General features: G+C 46.2%; 1 protein-coding gene across 1 annotated transcript in view; it reads right to left on the bottom strand.

Moving 5' to 3' along the window:
- The window catches only part of WDR11 (WD repeat domain 11), a 251,037-nt gene that overhangs the window by 90,599 nt on the left and 139,163 nt on the right, over positions 1-21,275 (bottom strand). Inside the window, exons 15-16 of the mRNA XM_063961836.1 lie at positions 20,153-20,277; positions 4,458-4,605 (exon numbers count right to left, since the gene is read on the bottom strand). Coding sequence (XP_063817906.1) covers positions 4,458-4,605; positions 20,153-20,277 — 273 coding nt within the window. The remainder of the gene's footprint in view (positions 1-4,457; positions 4,606-20,152; positions 20,278-21,275) is intronic.

Raw genomic sequence — 21,275 nt, 5'->3', positions numbered from 1 at the left:
ACTGGTAAGTCTGATTTGAAAAATCTGTGAGGTGGGACCTCCTGAAACTCCAGTCTGTAGCCCTGGGAAATAAGATCTATGACCCAGGGATCCTGGCATGATGTTGTCCAGAAGTGACTGAAAAAGTTTAGTCGGGCTCCCACCTGCCAGTCTTCCAGACATCGCGGCCCACCATCATGCTGAAGGCTTTGAGGAAGCAGAGCTTGAGCTCTGCTCTGTGAACCGGCAGTTGCTGGTTTTCATGGTTTACTGACAGCAGCAGCAGGACGGGAGGGAACGGCCAAATCAGACAGTCGGAATTGGTTGCTCATTGAATAGGGCTGGTCAGATCCATTCCGACAAATGCATGTCGGAATAGATCTGACTGTTATATATACCCCTAAGTGTTCTGTTTCACTTACAATTGTTTCTGTGTATTAACCACCTGTCTCCTGGGATTCGTCTCACCCAAACTAAAATTAACAACATACATGAATAGACAACGTCCCATGAACAAGTGAAGTGAGACGCTATACACATCCCATTGTCCTAATGCTACATATGCCTGGATCTCCATATACTGTAGACAGGGAGCCAGGTCCCAGCATCCCATGGACAATATACTACACATCACACTGACATTACACCACATAGGACTAGATCTCCATGTTCCACAGACAGGCAATCAGGTCTCTGCATTCCTCCACAACACATTACGCCAATTCAGAAACCCAGCAATATGCAGTATACTGTATGCCTAAATCTAAGTAAATCACTGTGAGCTGGAGTCTATCATCTTGCACTCTGTGGGTGTATGTTGCCAGTAAGTACGGTTTCCCCATAACATTAAAGAAACAACAGTTCCTCCGTAATGTATTTCTCACCACCCCATGTAATCCATTCTACAGAGGTCAGTCCCTAATGCCTTTTGCTACTGCTCCACGGGGTATATTCAATTAAAGTCGGATCCATTCCGACATGTATTTGTCGGAATGGATCCGACAACCCCAATTCAATCCCATCTTAATTCAACTTTTTCAAGTCGAATTGACATGGGACCCAGAGGAGGAGAAGGGGGGCGAGCCGCGGGGAGACCAGCGGGGGGACAGCCGGCGGGCATACAGGGAGATCAGCGCTACAGTAGCGCTGCAGCTGGATGTCACTCAGCCGCCCGACCTCACGGCAGCATCCACCCGGCTTTAGCAGCGTGCTGGAGCCGGGTGGAAGCTGCCGTGAGGTCGGGCGGCTGAGTGACATCCAGCTGCAGCGCTACTGTAGCGCTGATCTCCCTGTATGCCCGCCGACTGTCCCCCCGTCTCCCCCCTCCCCTCCTGCTCTGGGTCCGCATCTCAGTCCGACATCATTTTGATGTCGGACTGAGATGGTCGAAAAGGGGGCCAAAACCGTTTTCGACACAAGCACGTGGATCGGCAGCTATTCCGCCGATCCACGTGCTTTTCGACAAGTCGAATTCATCGACCTGTCAAAAAATTTAGCTAAATATTGAATAGGTTGAATCAGGATTCAACCTTAAAAAGTCGAAAACTGACGTCTTTTCGACAGACGGCAGTTTTCGACTTCAATTGAATATACCCCAATGTCTATCCACCAGTCACCTATTAACCAAACATTCTGTGATAGGGGTATTAATGTCCACCCTATTATTCTGTGCTGAATGTAGTATAATAAGGGGAACTGTAGCATCATTGACTGCGGAGTTCTTGTGAATACTGCTACGGCACATGAAAAGGCCGTCTATTTTTTATGCATTACAAGATTCTGTGATGACACTGTCTCATGTGACGGTACTGTACTGTATATACTGTATAAAATGGTAACTGTGTACTTGTAACAGACTGCACTAATGTATTTACTAAGGTCATTTGGGGCTGGATCCTGTGCAGAAGATCGCAGATGGGTGAGAAAGCGGCCATTATCTGGGTCACTAGGCTCCCTGGGAGACTAAACAGAAGGTTATATACCGTATCTGCCATGCCGCGCTATGCAGAGAAAAAAAAATTATAGAAGATTGTCAGACCCACAGACGAGGAGGAACAATCAGAAACATTTTACAAATACAAAAATCTTACTTATTTTTTATTTTCTAAAAGGAGAATTCATCGTAATTAGAAATAGGAGCAGCAATTCTTTATGTTATACAGTTCTGCTACAACTCCATATTTCTCAGCACACCTCTACCCATGGGAGCAGCTATTTTGCTTGCTTTGATTAAATAAAGTATGATCCATAAAATAAAATGACAGTAATCTCATTTCATAGCTGCTTATCAAGTTTGCTTTTTAGTAATGTACACTGACTACATTTGAGCAGTGTAAATATAATGGACTTACTAGGGGATTAATTTAAAGTCTCTGAGATTACAGTCAGAATTATTCTACAAATTCTATTATGTGCATATTCTACATTTTCTTGCAACACTATGATCATTCTTTAAAACAGTTCGCAGACTGATTAAAACAGCAAAGCCTGCGCATTACCAAGCATATATATTCAGCATATAAAACAACATAAGATTTATACCTACAGTATATAAATCGTTCGACATGCTCTCTAGGGCAATACAGGTTGAGTATCCCATATCCAAATATTCCGAAATACGGAATATTCCGAAATACGGACTTTTTAAGTGAGAGTGAGATAGTGAAAACTTTGTTTTTTGATGGCTCAATGTACACAAACTTTGTTTAATACACAAAGTTATTAAAAAGATTGTATTAAATGACCTTCAGGCTGTGTGTATAAGGTGTATATGGAACATAAATGAATTGTGTGAATGTAGACACACTTTGTTTAATGCACAAACTTATAAAAAATAATGGCTAAAATGACCTTCAGGCTGTGTGTATAAGGTGTATATGTAACATAAATGCATTCTGTGCTTAGACTAGGGTCCTATCGCCATGATATCTCATTATGGTATGCAATTATTCCAAAATACGGAAAAATACCATATCCAAAATACCTCTGGTCCCAAGCATTTTGGATAAGGGATACTCAACCTGTATTCATCACTGTATTTACTTTAGAGGGTGTCAATGTTCCATTATAATGCTGCAGTGTTATGCTGGGTACACTCTGGAGTGATGTTGGGCCGATTTGCTGTTTCATAGTTTTGGAATGACAAATTGCCTACATTGCTCAGTGTGTACAGGTGATTGTGTGCTACCACAGTTGCTAGCGACAGGTGCCATGTTTCATGTGCTGCACATCAAACCTAGCGATATCACTAACGACCTTGTTAATGCTTCTGAAGTTACTTTGTTTATGCCTCAGTAAAAGGGGGGCGTTACTTCATGGTAATGCCGCGATTGCAAGCCACGCCCCCATTTTCCATCACTGTGAACTGCTGGCCATGCCCCCAGCCCCTCTTGTCTACGTGAATAGACACTGTGCTCATGTTTACAGCGTCTATTCACCGCTGCTCTGCTAAGCAGAGAAATGAGTGACAGGAGCCTCCCAACTGCGGGGGTGATTCCGTAAGGATCGCAATCATGATCCTCCGTGCAGTTTCCTGGTGGTCGTAAACTATACATGCACGGGACCCATTCTGCGCATGAGCAGAACGGTTCCTGCGATCGCATTGGAGGGATGCGAAGGCCCATGCCTGATTGACAGGCAGAGGCATTCAGAGGGAGGGACAGGGATAGGGGTGGCCGCCGTTGACGGAAATGGAGGCGTGATCCCCGTTTACCGGAGTGGCTAGGCTAAGAACTGCATTGTAGACACAGTTACCTTGGCCTTGCAATTGCAATTCTTCCTGAATTACGCCCAGCAATTTACAATTTCTGTGACCTGTCCGCACTAATGAATGTCATGTTACCACCCAGATCCACCACTTCAGCCACAAGATGTGAGTGAATTTCAGGCATGATTCAGACCCGAAGCAAGTGGGGTCTTGGTTGTTACTGAACTATGTCTTGGTAACTGCACCAGAGTCGCAGCGCACATCTGACATATTTTTGCACAGCCCCAATAGCGGCGACCTCTGATTCAGCCTTTGCGTACAGACTCCTTATTGCCTGTATTTAATACACTCTGCTCTGCAGAACAAACAGCGCAAAAACATGCAAAATACACCCAACAAAGCTGACTTGCCGCAGTGGCCCCCACGTGAAGAACGCCTAAGACATGTTCAACACCTCTGGTAACGGATTTGATGAGGCACAGCTGCGCTTCTGTACATACAAAGGGCAGCATAGCTGATATAACTGCAGTTAGATGGTAAATCAGTAATCCTACTGCTCACAGAGTTGGCTGCGTGCAAACTTCAGCATTTCTGCAATTTGGAGGGTTAAGTTCCCCAGTCACACAATGACTTGTAGCATACTTGGCTTATTGAATGGACAATGCTAATGATCAGCATGTTTACAATTGCTGTGCTGCAAAATGACAGTATTCCCTTCACATGCCTGCAGGCCAGACCTATCATTGTCAGAAAAGCAAAGAGAATAACTCACATCTGGGGGGATCCTGGCGCTGTCTTTCACACTGTTCCCCTCCACAGTCAGGTGATAAACCTGCCCATCTGTGTCTGTGAACACAAAGTGTTCCCGTGCAGATATATTCTGGCTCATCTCCGACTTGCTCTCCGCCTCCTGTAACAGACTAATACACCAGGTAAATGCACTTGGCTGCTGGCACCAGGTACTTCGTAAGTCTTTTTACTGCCTTCTCTTCTGATTGCCTCATTAGTGAAGCCTTAATGCACAGCCAGTGGCAATAAACAGGAGGAATTCAAACTGCAGCAGACCTGGGTAAATGCTATTTTATGTAGAAGTAAGTACCAGCCTTCCTTCTGCTAAACGGCCCACAAAGATAGCAAGTGCATGAAGATTAAGGCGGTTTAAAAGCAGCAATACAATGAGTAAGTATCAATGTGGGAGGCAGGTAATGTGTTCTCCTCCGAGTACAATTCATATATATGCCCAACCAGCAACACCAGACAGAAGTGCCCGCATACACTATTAATGCAGTCACGGCAAACATCCCACCGTGGTGCACCTGGTCCCACGTGGCGGGGCTTGTGCCAAGCAATCTTTTTTACTCTAATGTGCATTTTAATTAGAATGCAATGCGACAAAGCCACTTCACGAGAAAGCACTAATTAGTTTGATATGCAACAATTGTATGTGTGTGCGTGACTGAGCCTGAATACGAAGCGCTATGATACAGCAACCATGGCTTTTTTAAATGTCAAGTTCCGTTGTGCTTTGTATACAGTCTCGCACAGATTTACAAGTGTTGCATATCCAATTAATCAGCGGTTTCATCGCATCGTATTGCAATTAACATGCGTATTTTAACGAAAAAGATGCTACACCACCACATGGCATCATTGCACATAGGTTTATGAGGACACATCTGTAAATAGCACGTCGGGCGACTGAGGATGATGAGAGCTGCAGGGGAGTAATAAGAAAGAAACAACCATCCACCCTATGTCAACTTAATCAGAAGGCCTCTTGCATGTGTAAAAAGAGGATTTTGGTACTTACTGATAAATCCATTTCTCTGAATTCTCTTGGGAACACTGGAAGAGCTGGGGTGTTAAGTATGCAGACCGGAGGTGGCACAATCTAATAAAAAAAATTCTTGCACAGCCGGCTCCTCCCCCCTTCACGCCCCCTAGTCCCTCAGTTTGAAAATTTTTACGGAGGAACATGAAAACAAAGGCCCTATGGAGAGGAACCAACCGTAGTAACAGATCAAACATCAACCAAGAACCATAAACTTAACAATGCAATCCATTTGAACTAAATTTAACCAGAATACGCAGGCTGACAGCACCAAGGTGGGTGTCCAGTGTCTCCGAGTGGATTCAGAGAAATGGATTTATCGGTAAGTACCAAAATCCTCTTTTCTCTTTCATCAACTAGGGGACACTGGAACACTTCAGACAGCTGGGGACGACCAACAGATACTCCCATGGGCAGGAGTGCTGTCCGAAGCCTGTAGCACCAAACTTCCAAAACTGGTATCCCTAGATGTAAATGTATCAAACCTGTAAAATCGAGTGAACGCGTGAGCTGCAAAGTTGGGCAGTGGAGGCTCTTCTAGCTGCAGCCCCTGAAGCCCCTACTGATCTGGTGGTATGAGCACCTACCCGAAACTGGACTCTTCCCACTAGAGATATAAGCCTGCTTGAAGGTAAATCGTATCCATCTGGCCAGAGTCTGCTTTGAAGCCAGCCAATCCTTCTTGGGACTAGCATATAGAACAAACAAAGTGTCAGACTTCCTAATAGCGGTCGTAGCTTGTACGTAGATTTTTAAAGGTCTGACCACATCCAAAGACAAATTTCCCTCTGCAACTCCCTGGAAGGAGGGCACAACTATGGGTTGGGTAAATGTGGAAACCTGAAACCACTTTAGGGAGGATTTTTGCTTTTGTACGGAGCTCCGTTCTGTCCTCATGAAAAACGAGGAAACGACTCTTAAACGATAGAGTCCTTAACTCTGAGACTCTCCTTGCCGACGCCAAAGCTAGGAGCAGGGTAATCTTCCAGGATATGTAATTTAGACCTGCCTTCTCCAAATGCTCAAAAACTGTTGATTTAAAAATTTCAAGCACTAAATTAAGATCCCACGAGGCCGTGGACGGACGAAAAGGCAGTTGTATTCTCAATACACCCTGCAAAAAAGAAGTCTGGACCTCCTGTAAGGATGCCAGACGTTGTTGGAAAAGAATAGAGAGGGCCAAGACTTGTACCTTTAAGGATCCCAACCTCAAACCTCCATCCAAATCATTTTGAAGAAATCTCAGAAGTCTACTGAGGCAGAACTCTCTGGAATTACAACCCTTAGAACAACACCAGTCTATGTACCTCTTCCAAATCCTACAGTAATGTGCTGCAGTGACTGGCTTTCTAGCGGCCAACATGGTGGGATAGCCAATTTCGGAATTCCCTTGTCTCTTAGAATCCTGGTCTCAAGAACCACGCCGTCAAACGTAGCCAGTTCAGGTGACGGAATGGGCCTTGTGACAAGAGGTCCTCCCTCTGCGGCAGCCTCCAAGGGTCCTCCTCCAGGAGCCCCCTCAGGTCCTAGTACCAACTTATGCGATACCAGTCTGGAGCTATTAAAATTACCCACGCTCTTTACCTTTTCACCTTCTTTAACACCTCCGGTAATAGTGGAAAGATGTACACCAGATCGTATGGCCAGGGGATCGTCAGCGCGTCCACCACCTCGGTCTGCTTCCCAATTTTCTACTCCCGGTATGAAGACTGCCGACAGGATTATGTTGCGTTTTTCTGCCCAAGACAGGATCCTTGTGGCCCCTCTTAAGGCCATCCGGCTCTTTGTTCCACCCTGACAGTTTATGTAAGCCGCTGCCATCACATTGTCCGACTGTATTCTCACTGAGCCCTCACTAGGGACCTAATTCAGACCTGATCGTGGATGTGCTAAATTTAGCACATCTACAATCAGTCACACAGACATGCGGGGGGACGCCCATCATGTCAGGCCCTGGCCTTTTAGGGGGCGAGGTCCAGGCCCTGCGTTGCCCGGACCTCGCCCCCTAAAAGGCTGCCAAAAGCCACCGGCTTGCCTTCTCCTGCCCAGCGACCGCCTCTGCCTGTCAATCAGAAAATCGGAAACGCACAGCAGCGATCAGGTCTGAATTAGCCCCACGGTCCTGTGCCAGAATAATAGCATTGTAAATGGCTCTTAGTTCCAGAATATATATTGGGAGACTGATCTCTTGCCGTGACCATCTTTCCTGAAACTGATGGTCTTCAAGCACTGCTCCCCATCCTCTGTGACTGGCATCTGTTGTCAGAATCTTCCAATCCCAGATTCCGAATCTCTTTCCTGCCACTAGGTTCTTGTGAACCGACCACCAAATTAATGAGGTCCTGGCCTGGGGCGACAAGCGAATTCTGCGGTGGAGAAGCCAGTGCATGCCTGCCCCCTGAGCAATCAGATTAATCTGAAAGGTCCTGGAATGAAGCCTTCCATATTGGATCGCTTCGAAGGATGCCACCATCTTTCTCAGAAGCTTCACACAAAGATGCAGAGAGACCGCCTGGTTCTGCAGAACCTGGCGTACTATGTCCTTGATGTCTCGTATCTTGTTTTCTGGAAGAAACACACTCAGGTGTATAGCATCTAAAATTAGACCTTGGAATTGGATCCTCTGCATTGGTTGCAGATTGGATTTCTTGAAATCGATGATCCAGCCATGACGAATCAGAAACTGATGAGTGGTCTGAGCATCCTGGACCAACTGGGCCTGAGAGGGAGCCTTGATCACAAGGTAATCCAGATACGGGATTATCGTTACCCCTAACAATCTCAGTTTCGCAACCATGACAGTCATAATTCTTGTGAAGATTCTCGGGGCTGATGATAGCCCGAATGGTAGGGCTCTGAACTGGTGGTGATTCTTGCACACTGGGAACCGTAAGTAAGCTTGGTGTAGTGTCCAAATTGGAACATGAAGGTACGCATCCTTTATGTCCATGGAGACCATGAACTCTCCTTGTTCCAGTCCTGCAATAACCGATTGTATTGATTCCATCTTGAACCTGTAAACTTGCAGGAACTGATTTAAAACTTTTAAATTGAGAATCGGTCTGACAGACCCATCCGGTTTTGGTACTACAAAAAGATTTAAAATCCCATTCCTCTTTGAGAGAACAGGACAGACATGATTACTTCAGTCTGTAGTAACTTCTGAATCGCCGTATCTAATGCCTGTGCTTTTGAGGACAGCGAGGCATGCTTGTTGTAAAAGAACTGAGTGTGAGGCCGGTATAAAAAATCCATTTTGTATCCCTGGGAGACAATATTGTTGACCCAGACTTATGGTGAGGTTTCGGCCCAGGTGTCCCGAAACCTTTCCAACCATGCGCCCACCATAGGTGACCCAAGGTGAGCTGGAAGACCATCATGCTACGGCCTTGTCAGCAGACTTAGGGTCCTGCTTTCTGGTTGTGGTCTGGGAATGGCCTCTACCTCTGCTTCCACGAGCTTGCCCGCCAAAACCTCTTCCTGTAGCCTGAAAAGGACTGAGACCTAAAGAATTGAACACTGGACCAGAATAACTACTTCTGGCATGGTTCTAGGATATGTGGTAGGTAGAAAAGTAGATTTCCCCTGCTGTACAAATCCACTTATCTAATTTCGGACCAACTAAAGCCTCCCCTATAAAGGGGATCGCCTCTACTGCATTCTTGGAATCAGAATTTACTTGCCATTCTCTGAGCTACAGAATCCTTCTGGCCGATATAGCGGAAGCCGAGATGCGTGATGCTATTCTACTAGCATCCTTCGCGGCCTGACAAATGTACGTAGCCGATTCATGGATATGCTACGCTAGTCTAACTATTTCTTCCTGGCTGTTATCTTCCTCTACAGCCTGAACAATATGGCCAGCCCATGCTATAATACCTTTGCACATACAAGCACTAATAATTGTAGGTCTGTGCGATGTTCGAGCCGCCACAAAAATAGATTTTAGTGCTGTGTCTAACTTACGGTCTGAAGCATCCTTTAGCGTAGTCACGTTTGGCATCGACAAGATTGTCCTTTTTGACAGTCTAGCCAGGGAGGCGTCCCCAATCGGCGGAACCTCCCACTTGGACATGACACCCTTGGGTAGTGAGTAATTAGCCGTGAATTTTCTTGGAATTTGGAAGTGTTTATCAGGCTGCTTCCATGCTTCTCCCATCTGATCTTGGAGAGTCTGCGGAATTTGAAAAACCACTGTCTGTGGTTTCTGAGATTCAAATAAATCAAAACACGTTGGGCTTCTTAACCTCTTCTTCCTTGAAGTTAAGGACCTATTTCACTGCTTCAATGAGGGACTCTAACCATTTTACCTCGGCATCCTCCTCCTGAGGACTGACCTCCATGATTTGTTTTATTAACTTCTCCCTCCTCTTCATCTTCAATGAGACCCTCCTACTCCGACTCTTTCCGTAGGAGAGGGAGTGGTCTCTACCGCCTTACGCACATTTTTTTCTGCTTGTGTGGGCGGTGTAATTCGAATTAGAAATAACTCCATAGTTTTGGAAAACCCTGCAGCCCACTCTAAATGTTGCTTTCGGGATTCCGCCATTTCCCTTGAAATATCTGCAAAGGCCGTTTCCCATGAACTTGACTGGGCACTACTCCCAGGTTGAGCGTCCATTCCTAAACATGTGTTGCACACCCCGGAGCTGCCAACATTCGTGCTCTTTTTACCACATTTTGAGCATACACAGCATGTTTTTGTGGTCTTAGTTGGTGCATTTGATACACTCACACACTGCCCACTCAGCAGTGCTTTCACCCCTGTTGAGTAGGAAAAGAAAGACAGAACTCAGAGTACACACAGCAGGAATTATATATTTAAAAGTATACGTTATGGTTGATAACGGTATTTCTCCTAAATCCACAGTATCCACTGGATAACATTGGGATATGATGACGCAACAGTGGATTTGCACCAAACGGTCAAAGATTTTCGGCCACCCAGCATGCACCCTGCCTCCTGTCTCAGGCAAATCAGTTGTTTTACCAAAGCTCATGACAGGAGCATCATAGAGTGCCCAAATCTGGCGAGAAGAACATACATGCACACCCTTCCGTACAAGAAGGAAGAGGTTAGTGAGTAAAAGGATCCTCAAATCAGGTGTGTCAGGGTGGGATCTCTGTGGATCCTGTGGACTTATCAACGGTAAGTTCTTACCATAACGTATATTTCTCCTGCAGGGTCCACAGGTTATCCACAGGATAACATTGGGATGTCCCAAAGCAATTTAGTGGTGGGGACGCTCCTGACTGGACAGGAGAATCCTTCGCCCAAATTCAGCGTCCTTAGAGGCAAAGGTATCAACGGCATAATGTCTAATGAATGCGTTAATGGAAGACCATGTGGCTGCCTTACATATCTGTTCTGCTGAAGCACCATGTTGTGCTGCCCATGATGGACTTACCTTACAAGTAGAGTGAGCAGAGACATTAGCCGGAACTGGGAGATCAGCTTGAGAATATGCTTCTGAAATCGTCATCCGAAGCCACCTGGCCAGTGTCTGCTTATCAGCAGGCCATCCTCTCTTGTGAAATCCATAAAGAACGAAGAGAGAATCTGTCTTTCTGATAGCACTGGTACGATCTACGTAGATCCTTAAGGCACGGACTACATCAAACGATGCATCTCCCGCAGAAAGGCCCGGCCCCTGGAAAGCCGGGACTACAATATCTTGTACCTTGTGGTAGCGTCCGAGACGGACGTGAGGGAATCAGTTCATGGCGGGAGACGCACGGTAACTGGTCATGAACTGGGGGGAGGGGCGACCAGGAGAGCGTCTGACTCCCCACTGCTGACATCAACCCTAGGGATCGCGGCCTCAAACTAATCCTGGTGCCTTATGATCCCTAAAGCCTAGTGCTAGAGCACCCATGGTGGTGGCGCGTCAGCTACTGTTTGGTAGTCTCCTCCTAAAACAGTGGGGCTGTGTCCGTATTTCCCCTCTAAGCGGTACCGATGCCTTACCTTCGCCCCCGTGCTCCGGCCACAGCCTGGTAACGTCTGCTGGACCTGCTAGTAACATCCGACACAGACGCCCGCGAGACAGCACTTGTACCGTGGGTAAGCGTTGTTGCGACCTGGCGGAGAGTTGTTGGAGCGACTCTTTCCAATATGCGTGTAAGACGCTGTTAGGAAAGATCACTCAAAAACCATAGTAAGACTATAAAAATAAATCAAATCAAGCTTAGGGCTGCCAAACACAGCAGCCCTGTGACCATGGTCCGGCACCTGCCGCACCAAACAAAAAACTGATTTGACTGAGTCAGTGGGCGGGATTATATGGACGAGCCCAATGCATTCTGGGAGGCCAGAAAGCTTGTGATCGTTTGGTGCCAATCCGCTGTCGCTCCATCATATCCCAATGTTATCCTGTGGATAACCTGTGGACCCACCTGGAGAAATCATCGTTAAGGTAGAATTTAGACACCACCTTAGGAAGATACCCAGATTTGGTTCTGAGAACTGCTCTATCTAGATAAAAAAATCAGAAATGGAGGACGACATAACAATGCCCCTAAATCTGAAACTCTTATAGCTGAAGCCATAGCCAGTAGAAAAAGAACTTTAGCTGTCAACCATTTAAGATCCACTCTTTTAAGTTGTTCAAATTGGGCAACTTGAAGGGCCTTTAGGACTAAACTTAAGTCCCAAGGCACTGTAGGAGGAACAAAAGGAGGTTGAATGCGCAGAATTCCCTGGAAAAAAAGTGCGCACTTCTTGTAGGTTGGCAATTTTCTTTTGGAACCATACACTCAATGCTGACACTTGTACTCTAAAGGAAGCCACCCTTAAACCTTTATCCATTATTGCCTGAAGGAATGTTAAGACCCTGGAAACTCAGAGACCTAGGGTCAAATTTCTGTTCACTGCACCATTGAATATAAGCTTACAATATTCTGTGATAAATGCGAGCTGAGGAAGGTTTCCTTGCTCTGAGCATAGTTTGAATTACCTATTGTAAGAATCTTCTTGACTTCAGGATAGAGGTCTCAAGAGCCACGCCGTCAAAAACAGTCGATCCAGGTGTCTGTGAAAACAAGGACCTTGAGTCAGTAGATCTTGACGTTGAGGGAGTAGGAATGGAGTATCCATCGACATCCTATGCAGATCTGTGTACCAATATCTTCTGGGCCAAGCTGGAGCTATTAGTATCACGGCACCTCTTCTTTGTTTTACCTTTCTCACCACCCTGGGTAATAAGGCGATTGGTGGAAACACCTAGGCCAGATGAAAGTACCATCTCACCGACAGGGCATCCACAAAGATTGCTTTGGGATCCTTTGTTCTTGACGCGTATGCAAGAACTTTGTTGTTCTGAAGGGATGCCATGAGATCTATCTCCGGCAACCAAAACTGTCAACCAGGGTCTGGAAGACCTCTGGTTGTAAAGCCCATTCGTTTGCATGAATGGCGTGTCGACTGAGAAAATCCGCTTCCCAGTTTAGGACTCCCGTGACAAACACTGCGGACAAGGCTGGATGCGACTTACCTCTTTCATTGCTTTTCGGTTGCGAGGTCCTCCCTGATGGTTGAGGTACGCTACTGCCATCGCATTGTCCGAGCGGATCTGAACTGGTTTCCCCTGAAGGATGTCCTTTGCCTGAATCAGAGCCATGTATATGGGCCCTCATTCCGAGTTGTTCGCTCGCAAGCTTCTTTTAGCAGCTTTGCACACGCTAAGCCACCGCCTACTGGGAGTGAATCTTAGCATAGTAAAATTGCGAACGAAAGATTAGCAGAATTGCGAATAGACACTTCTTAGCAGTTTCTGAGTAGCTCCACACTTACTCGGCAACTGCGATCAGTTCAGTCAGTTTCGTTCCTGGTTTGACGTCACAAACACTCCCAGCGTTCGCCCAGACACTCCCCCCGTTTCTCCAGCCACTCCCGCGTTTTTCCCAGAAACGGCAGCGTTTTTTCACACACACCCATAAAACGGCCAGTTTCCGCCCAGAAACACCCACTTCCTGTCAATCACATTACGATCACCAGAACGAAGAAAAAACCTCGTAATGCCGTGAGTAAAATTCCTAACTGCATAGCAAATTTACTTGGCGCAGTCGCAGTGCGAACATTGCGCATGCGCAATTAGCGGAAAATCGCTGCGATGCGAAGAAAATTACCGAGCGAACAACTCAGAATGACCACCATGGCCCGGAGTTCCAATATATTTATTGGCAGGCAACTTTCTTCCTCGGTCCACTGCCCCTGGAAACAAAACCTTCCTGACACTACTCTCCAGCCCTGAAGGCTGGCATCCGTTGTCAGAATTTCCCAATCTGATTTCCAAAAGGGTCTCCCTTTGTCCAGGTGGACCTCCTTACTTTCAGAGTAAGGACCATAGTCTGCGTTTTTTGTCTGATGAAAACCATTCCATTTGGTAAGGATCAGATGTTGCAGAGGCCTCGAATGGAACTGAGCATTCTCTACCATGTTGAATGTTGACACCATCAATCCCATTACACGCATTGCTGCGTGAATGGATACCCTTCGACTGTGTAGCAGCTCCTGAATCCTTGACTGAACTTTGGATATTTTGTTCAGAGGAAAAGTTACTTTCTGAAGGCTGTAATCCAATACCGCCCCCAAGTGAGCCATCCGCTGAGACGGAACCAGAGACTATTTTGCCCAATTTATGAGCCAACCGTGCTTCTGCAGACATGCTATTGTCTGTTGCAGATGACACAGAAGCAATTCTTGAGACTGCCAGGATTAAAAGATCATCGAGGTATGGAAAAATCTAATCCCCTTGCTGGCGGAGATAAGCTGCCATTACCACCATAATTTTGGTAAATACTCTGGGGGCTGTGACCCAACAGAAAGGCAGGATCTGGAACTGAAATTGCTATTGGAGGATAGTGAACCTGAGATAGCGCTGATGGGACAGGGCTATAGGAACATGTAGGTAAGCATCCTGGATATCCAGGGATACCATAAAATCCCCTGGCTCCATGGCCAAAATGATGGAACGTAAGTCTCCATATGAAAATGAGGCACCCAAATGTACTTGTTCAGCACTTTGAGATTGAGTATGGGCCGGAAAGATCCATTTGGCTTCTGGACTAGAAAGAGGTTGGAGTAAAAACCCTGTCCTCATTGTGCAGGAGGAACTGGAATGATTACTCCTGACTGTAGCAATTTCTGAACTGCCTCTTGCAAAGCCCTGGCCTTCTACCAGAGACGGGCTGGTACAAAAAAACCTTTGAGGAGGACACTTCTTGAAAGCTAATGCATAACCGAGAGATACTGCTTCTTGCACCCAGGCGTCTGTTGTAGACTGCTGCCAGATCTGGCATACTGAAGAAGTCGGCCTCCCACCCTGGGATCCCCCAGGTGGAGGCCCGCACCATCAGGCTGATGGCATATCTTCTGTTTTAGAAACCAGTCCTCTGGTAGCCCAATGCTCTTTAGTCTTGCCAGAATTGTTGTATTGGGACTGTTTGCCATCACCTTTTCCCTGAGACCAAAAGGGCCGAAAAGCTGGAACTTTAGACTTGAATTTGTATGTGGAAGGAAACTTTACTTTCTGTGAGTCTGCTTCTGACTCCAAAATACTGGTTCATTCTTTACCAAAAAGAATATCTCCAGAAAAAGGTAAAGATTCCAAAACATTTTTGGATTCTGAATCAGCTTTGCATGTACGTAGCCAAACTGCTCTGCGAACAGCTACTGTTGACGCTGATGCCTGAGCGACAATTGTACCCATATCCAAGGCTGCTTCTTCCAAAAACATTGCAGTCTGTTTGATATGTGCAACATGGTATTTTTGCTCTCCAGATGCCATTGAAAGATCCCCTTCCAATGCATCAACCAAGGCAGCCACTGCTTTTGCCATCCAGGCTGAAGCCATGGCTGGTCTTATGACTGCCACAGACAAGGAAAAAATGTTTTTTAGAAAACCATCCACTCTCCTATCCGTGACAACATTTAATGATGTTGAAGGCAGAGGTAATGTAGATTTTCACACTAAACGAATAACATGCATATCTACTTTGGGGGCCACCTCCCTCTTTAAACAGTCCCCAGCTGGAAGAAGATAATTGGAATTGCATTTCCTAGGAATTCTAAATTTCTTACTGGGCGTAGCCCAAGCCTCTCCATAATTTCCATCAGCTGATCTGACCCAGGAAACTCAGTCCTAACTGCTTTTAGACATTTAAACACAGGTGCCTTGGATTCTAACACAGGCTCTGTTGATTCTTCTCAGGACAGAATGGCTTTCATTCCATTAATTAACACAGATATGTCCACTGAGCCGAGACCTTCTTCCTCATCTTCGTATGCAGAACCCGAGTGTAATGAGTCTTCATCCTCCGATGAATCCTAATCTGAAATGTGTAGACTGTGAAGATGATGTTTCATATCTATGTGATTTACTTACCACTGGCCTTTCAGCCTGTTTCTGTTGAGAGGCTGCTAATTCCCTTGCTGGAAATGATAAACCGCAGGTGGAATGCTGCCTGTAAGGGTTAACAGTGTCACCTATACCTGGTTCATAAATTGGAATGATCCGTTCAGCTATACTGGATAATGTCTGTGCAAACATAGACCATGGGGGATCGACTTGCACCCCTTGGGCTACTTGTGTCTGAGTTGTAGGTTTCAAGAGACCTTGGTGAAAGCTAAAACAATTTGCACACAAACCATCCTGAAGCAGATCCTGAGAGGTTAACCCAGCTTTGCAAGACAAACATGATATGAGTGTTGGTGCTGCTGTGAGTGTATTTTCCTCACCCTTGCTGCTCATAGACATGATAATCAGACACTTGCATAGTGTACTACACAATTTGTGAATGTAATCACTTTAAGTTTTGTTAAGTGACATACTGTACAATCCGACCATACCCTGCTTTGCACCAGCATTGAGGATCGTAATATACACAAAAAACGGACAGAATTATAGTAAAGTCCGCAATCAAACTAGCAATCAGTCACAGGTCGTACATTAGTATAATAAGCAATATGAGCACATAATCAACTACAAATACATTTCAAGTATGTAGGAGAAACATATTACTGCATTACCTTATATAAGATTTAACCATATTTAGACACACAGCGAAAGAAAACAGTAGTAATAATTATCAGACTCATATGCATTAGGCACTTATCCAACTATTCGTACTGAAAAGGTGGATAGAGACTTAGGAGGTCATTCCGAGTTGATCGTAGCCCTGCAAACTTTTGCAGGGCTACGATCATGTCCATAGACATGCGGGGGGACGCCCAGCACAGGGCTATCCCTCCCCGCATGTCAGTGCCTGCCCCCCCCCAGCAGAAGTGCAAAAGCATCGCACAGCGGCGATGCTTAGGAGCAAAAGTGCTTTTGCACTTTTAGGAGCAGCTCCCGGCCAGTACAGCTTTAGCGTGCTGGCCGGGAGCTACTCGTCGCTCCCCTGCCCGCAGCGGCTGCGTGTGACATCACGCAGCCGCTGTGGCCCGCCCCCTGCACGGTTCGGTCACGCCTGCATTGGCCAGACCACGCCCACAAAACGGCAGCCAAACGGCACCGTTTCGTCACCCCCTGCCCAGCGACCGCCTCTGCCTGTCAATCAGGTAGAGGTGATCATACTGCAGCGACAAACTTCGGTTGTCTGGCATGTGCCAATGCACTGCGGCGCCTGCGCAGTTCTGACCTGATCACACCTCAGAATTACCATCTTAGTGCTGTATTACCCGTGCTCAGTAGAGTGGGATACAGGGAGACTCACCCCGCTTCCAGGACCGATCAATACGTTTGTGAACACTGAGTGGATACAGACGCTAATAGTGTACACAACTGCTCCGTGAACCTATAGTGAACACAGATGCCCCAAGTGAACACTGACGCACCAGTCACACAGCCGCTTATGCTGCGACTGGGTCCCCTTAGTACAATTCGTCTCAGACGGAAGCAGGAAAACAGTCCATGGCGAAAGACTCGGAGGAAACTGGTCATGAACTGGGGGGAGGGGCGACCAGGGGAGTGTCCGACTCCCCCACTGCAACCCTAGGGTTCGCGGCCTCATACTACCCCTGGAGCCTATGAGCCCTAAGGACTAGTGCTGGTGCACTCTAGGTGGCAGCCGTGTCAGCGACTGTTTGGTAGTTTTCTCCCAAAACAGTGAGGCTCTGTCTGCGTTCTTCCTCTAAGCCAGAGGTTCTCAAACTCGGTCCTCGGGGGCACACATAGTGCATGTTTTGCAGGTCTCCTCACAGAATCGCAAGTGAAATAATTAGCTCCACCTGTGGACCTTTTAAAATGTGTCAGTGAGTAATTAATACACCTGTGCGCCTGCTGGGTTACCTGCAAAACATGCACTGTGTGTGCCCCCAAGGACCGAGTTTGAGAACCTCTGCTCTAAGCGGAACCGATGCCTTACCTTCTCCCCATGCTCCGGCCACAGCCTGGTAACGTCTGCTGGACCTGCTAGTATATCTGACACAGACGCCTGTCGAAACAGCACTGTACTTGTGGGTAAGCGGTGTTGCGACCCGGCGGGGAGTTGTTGGAGCGACTCTTTCTAAGGTACGTATAAGACGCTTTTTAGAAAGATCACTCATGAAAAATAGTAAGACTATAAAAATAAAATAAGAAAGCTTATGGCTGCTTAAAAACAGCAGCCCCCTGACCATGGTCCGGCTCCTCTCGCACCAAACAAAAAACTGATTTGCCTGAGCCAGTAGCCGGGGATCTATGGATGGGCCCGTTGCATGCTGAGATACCGAAAAGCTTTGACCGTTTGGTGCAAATCCACTGTCACGTCATCATATCCCAATGTTATCCTGTGGATAACCTGTGGACCCTGCAGGAGAAAACAAAAACAAAAACCAGCCTGACAGTTGCAACCCTCACACCATCAACTGATAATACAGCTTGAGTTGACTGGGTTGGTATTTCTGTTGCTCCACATCTGCAGGACTTGTCAGCAGTGTCAGTTGGAAGACAAAAACATATAGTTTTAGATAAATTATATCCATAGAGATCTCAGCAGCAGAGCTTCTAATGGAGTCTCAGCGCCTATCCTATTCTAATCAGTACTTTCCCTTCTGTGATTGTACTCTGTCTCCTCGGAGAGGAAAGCCCACCTCTTGAGGACTGACCTGAAGCTGTGTGCCTAAAACCAAATTCAACATGGCCGAAACTAAAAAAAATTTGTGCCTGTCAGCAGTGCCTCAGAAGCACTCTGCCGCCCCAAATGCTTAGAGACAGTTCTCGCTTAGCCTCTACCTCCCAGCCCCGGGATCATATCAGCGGATTTAACAGTCTTACCGCCGCTACAGCGCCTGGTCCCCCTGCGGACAGATTCAGCAGCGTCCTCTTCCTGCGTCGCCAAGCCGCCGGGTCTCCGCTCTCCCGGCGACTACCTTGTCATTTGACCCGTGTGCGCGCCGCCAAGCCGCTCGGTCTCCACTCTCTCGGCGGGACCCCAGCGGCTTTTAGACCCTCTTGCTACGGAATAACTGAAAAGCATGGGGGATGGCGGGACACACGCCGCTCTGCTGCCCGGAACCTTAGCGCTGTAACCCCTCATAGGCTGCTTCCATAATCAGTACACACTCAGCTCTCTGTTATTCGATCTCTGGAAGAGATGCAAATCCTTTCAAACAGGATCTTTGTCTCTTCTATAGTTTGGATCTTTCGCCCCCCTTTGGCATAGGTTGGCTCAGTTCAAAAAAAATTATTATATAAAAAATAATATTTCAGTGGAGGCAGGAGCTCCTTTCATGTGCTGCACCTCCAGCACAATTTTTCAAACTGAGGGACTAGGGGGTGTGAAGGGGGAGGAGCCGGCTGTGCAAGAATTTTTTCTTATTAGATTGTGCCACCTCTGGTCTGCATACTCCACACCCCAGCTGTCTGAAGTGTTCCAGTGTCCCCTAGTGGATGAAAGAGAAATCCATATAAGCCGTCGATCGTGTTGACTTATCGAGGCTAAATAGCCCCTGGGCGGGACAATTAGCAACGGTAAATTACAGAGGCTAATTGGATATCCCCCTAAGCCTTGGAGAGAGATAAAGTACAAGCCAATTGGCCCCTAACTGTCAAGTTACAAACTGTGTTTTAAAAATTATAGTTAGAAACGGATTGGCTGGTACTTTATCTCTATACACTTTATCTCTCTCCAAGGCTTAGTGCACAGACCACATATAGCCTGTAAAATGACAGTTATAAGCTGATTGATTGGTACTTTATCTCTCTCTAAGGTTTGATAAACATCCCTCATTAGCAACAAATGTATGATTGGTTTCTATGGGTTACTGTACCGTGCTGCAATCCATAGTGGTTTTAATCTTGGCAACTGTAAATGGAGATTTTGTAAACGGTCAGGTGTTTATTTAAGACAGGAGTCCTGATTGTTCCTATCTCCGCCCCCCTTCCCCCACGGATACATATGTCCAGCCCTTACTATTTATAGAAACAAAACATGATGTATTTGCACCACCCAAATCCTATCTATACGTGCCTTTATATTTTTAGCAGTGTACCTTACTATCCCAAGTACAAAATGTGCCTCATTATAGACCAATATTAAGAGAGCACAGTGAGATTGTGGTTTTTATTTCTCTAATTATTTTTAAAGTGATGCTCAGAATATGGTGACTGAGCTCTGACACATTCCCATAATGCTAGGGAGCTGCCAGATGTTACCTGATGACTGACGACTCGACGATGCTCAGATCAGTGTCTGAGGAGACTGTCTGACGTGCCATTGCCTCGCGAGCTGCCATCTGCTTCTTCCGGAGACTCTTCAGATTGTGAGACGGGGACCACTCCTGAGAGACAGGGAAGGAGAGGCACAACCTTACTACAGTGCACAACAGTGGAGGAACAGGTTACACTTATCTTCAAAAGCTACATATATTTTACCAGCTAACATTATATAGGTTTGCATGGAAGCATGACCACTCTGCTAGCTTGCAGACTGCAAAGTATTTCCCAACACACCTTCCCAAACTTCCCCCACCTCCAACTACCTAAACCAAGTGAGACTTTTACTATGCGTGCTTTATTCATCAGATAAATGGGCACTACCCATTAAGTCTAATTGAAAATTTCAGGTTGCAAACAGGTCCACAAAATCCCAACATAACATGAAGGGGAAGATTCAACTGAATGTAGTGTGAGCAAAAACTAATCTGAATTTCTTAGCCTATCTAAAAAAATTACTGTATCAGTCACACTTAACATAATCTCCTTGTAAGTCTACAGATATTGTAGTCAGGCAAGTATATGTTCTATAAAGATGACCTGGGAAAGATAAAATAAATAAAACATAATATAATTTGAATTACAGTAAGTGAGAAATGTTGATTTTTTTTTGCTTACCGTAAAATCTAATTCTCTGAGTCCATCTGGGGGACTCTGCGCACTTACACTTGGGTTAGAGTGTGTTAGTATGGAGTTTGGCACAAGCTATGAAAAGAACTGACTCCTCCCCCTCTAACCCCTCCCATCAACCCCCAGTTCACAGGAAGTACTCCTCAGTTGACGTTTAACAAAGCCGAGAGAGAGAAAACAAAATAATCAATAAACAGACAAAAGGGATGGGATCGCAGCGTGCCCCAGATGGACTGAGAGAAGGAGATTTTACAGTAAGTAAAAAACGAGTTTTATGGTAAGAACTTACCTTTGTTAAAACTCTTTCTGCGAGGTACACTGGGCTCCACAAGGAATGGACAATGGGGTGTAGAGTAGGATCTTGATCCGAGGCACCAACAGGCTCAAAGCTTTGACTGTTCCCAGAATGCATAGCGCCGCCTTCTATATCACC

This window comes from Pseudophryne corroboree, chromosome 3, assembly GCF_028390025.1.
Source record: "Pseudophryne corroboree isolate aPseCor3 chromosome 3, aPseCor3.hap2, whole genome shotgun sequence".
Classification (NCBI taxonomy): domain Eukaryota; kingdom Metazoa; phylum Chordata; class Amphibia; order Anura; family Myobatrachidae; genus Pseudophryne; species Pseudophryne corroboree.
This window is presented reverse-complemented; position numbering and strand designations above follow the sequence as displayed.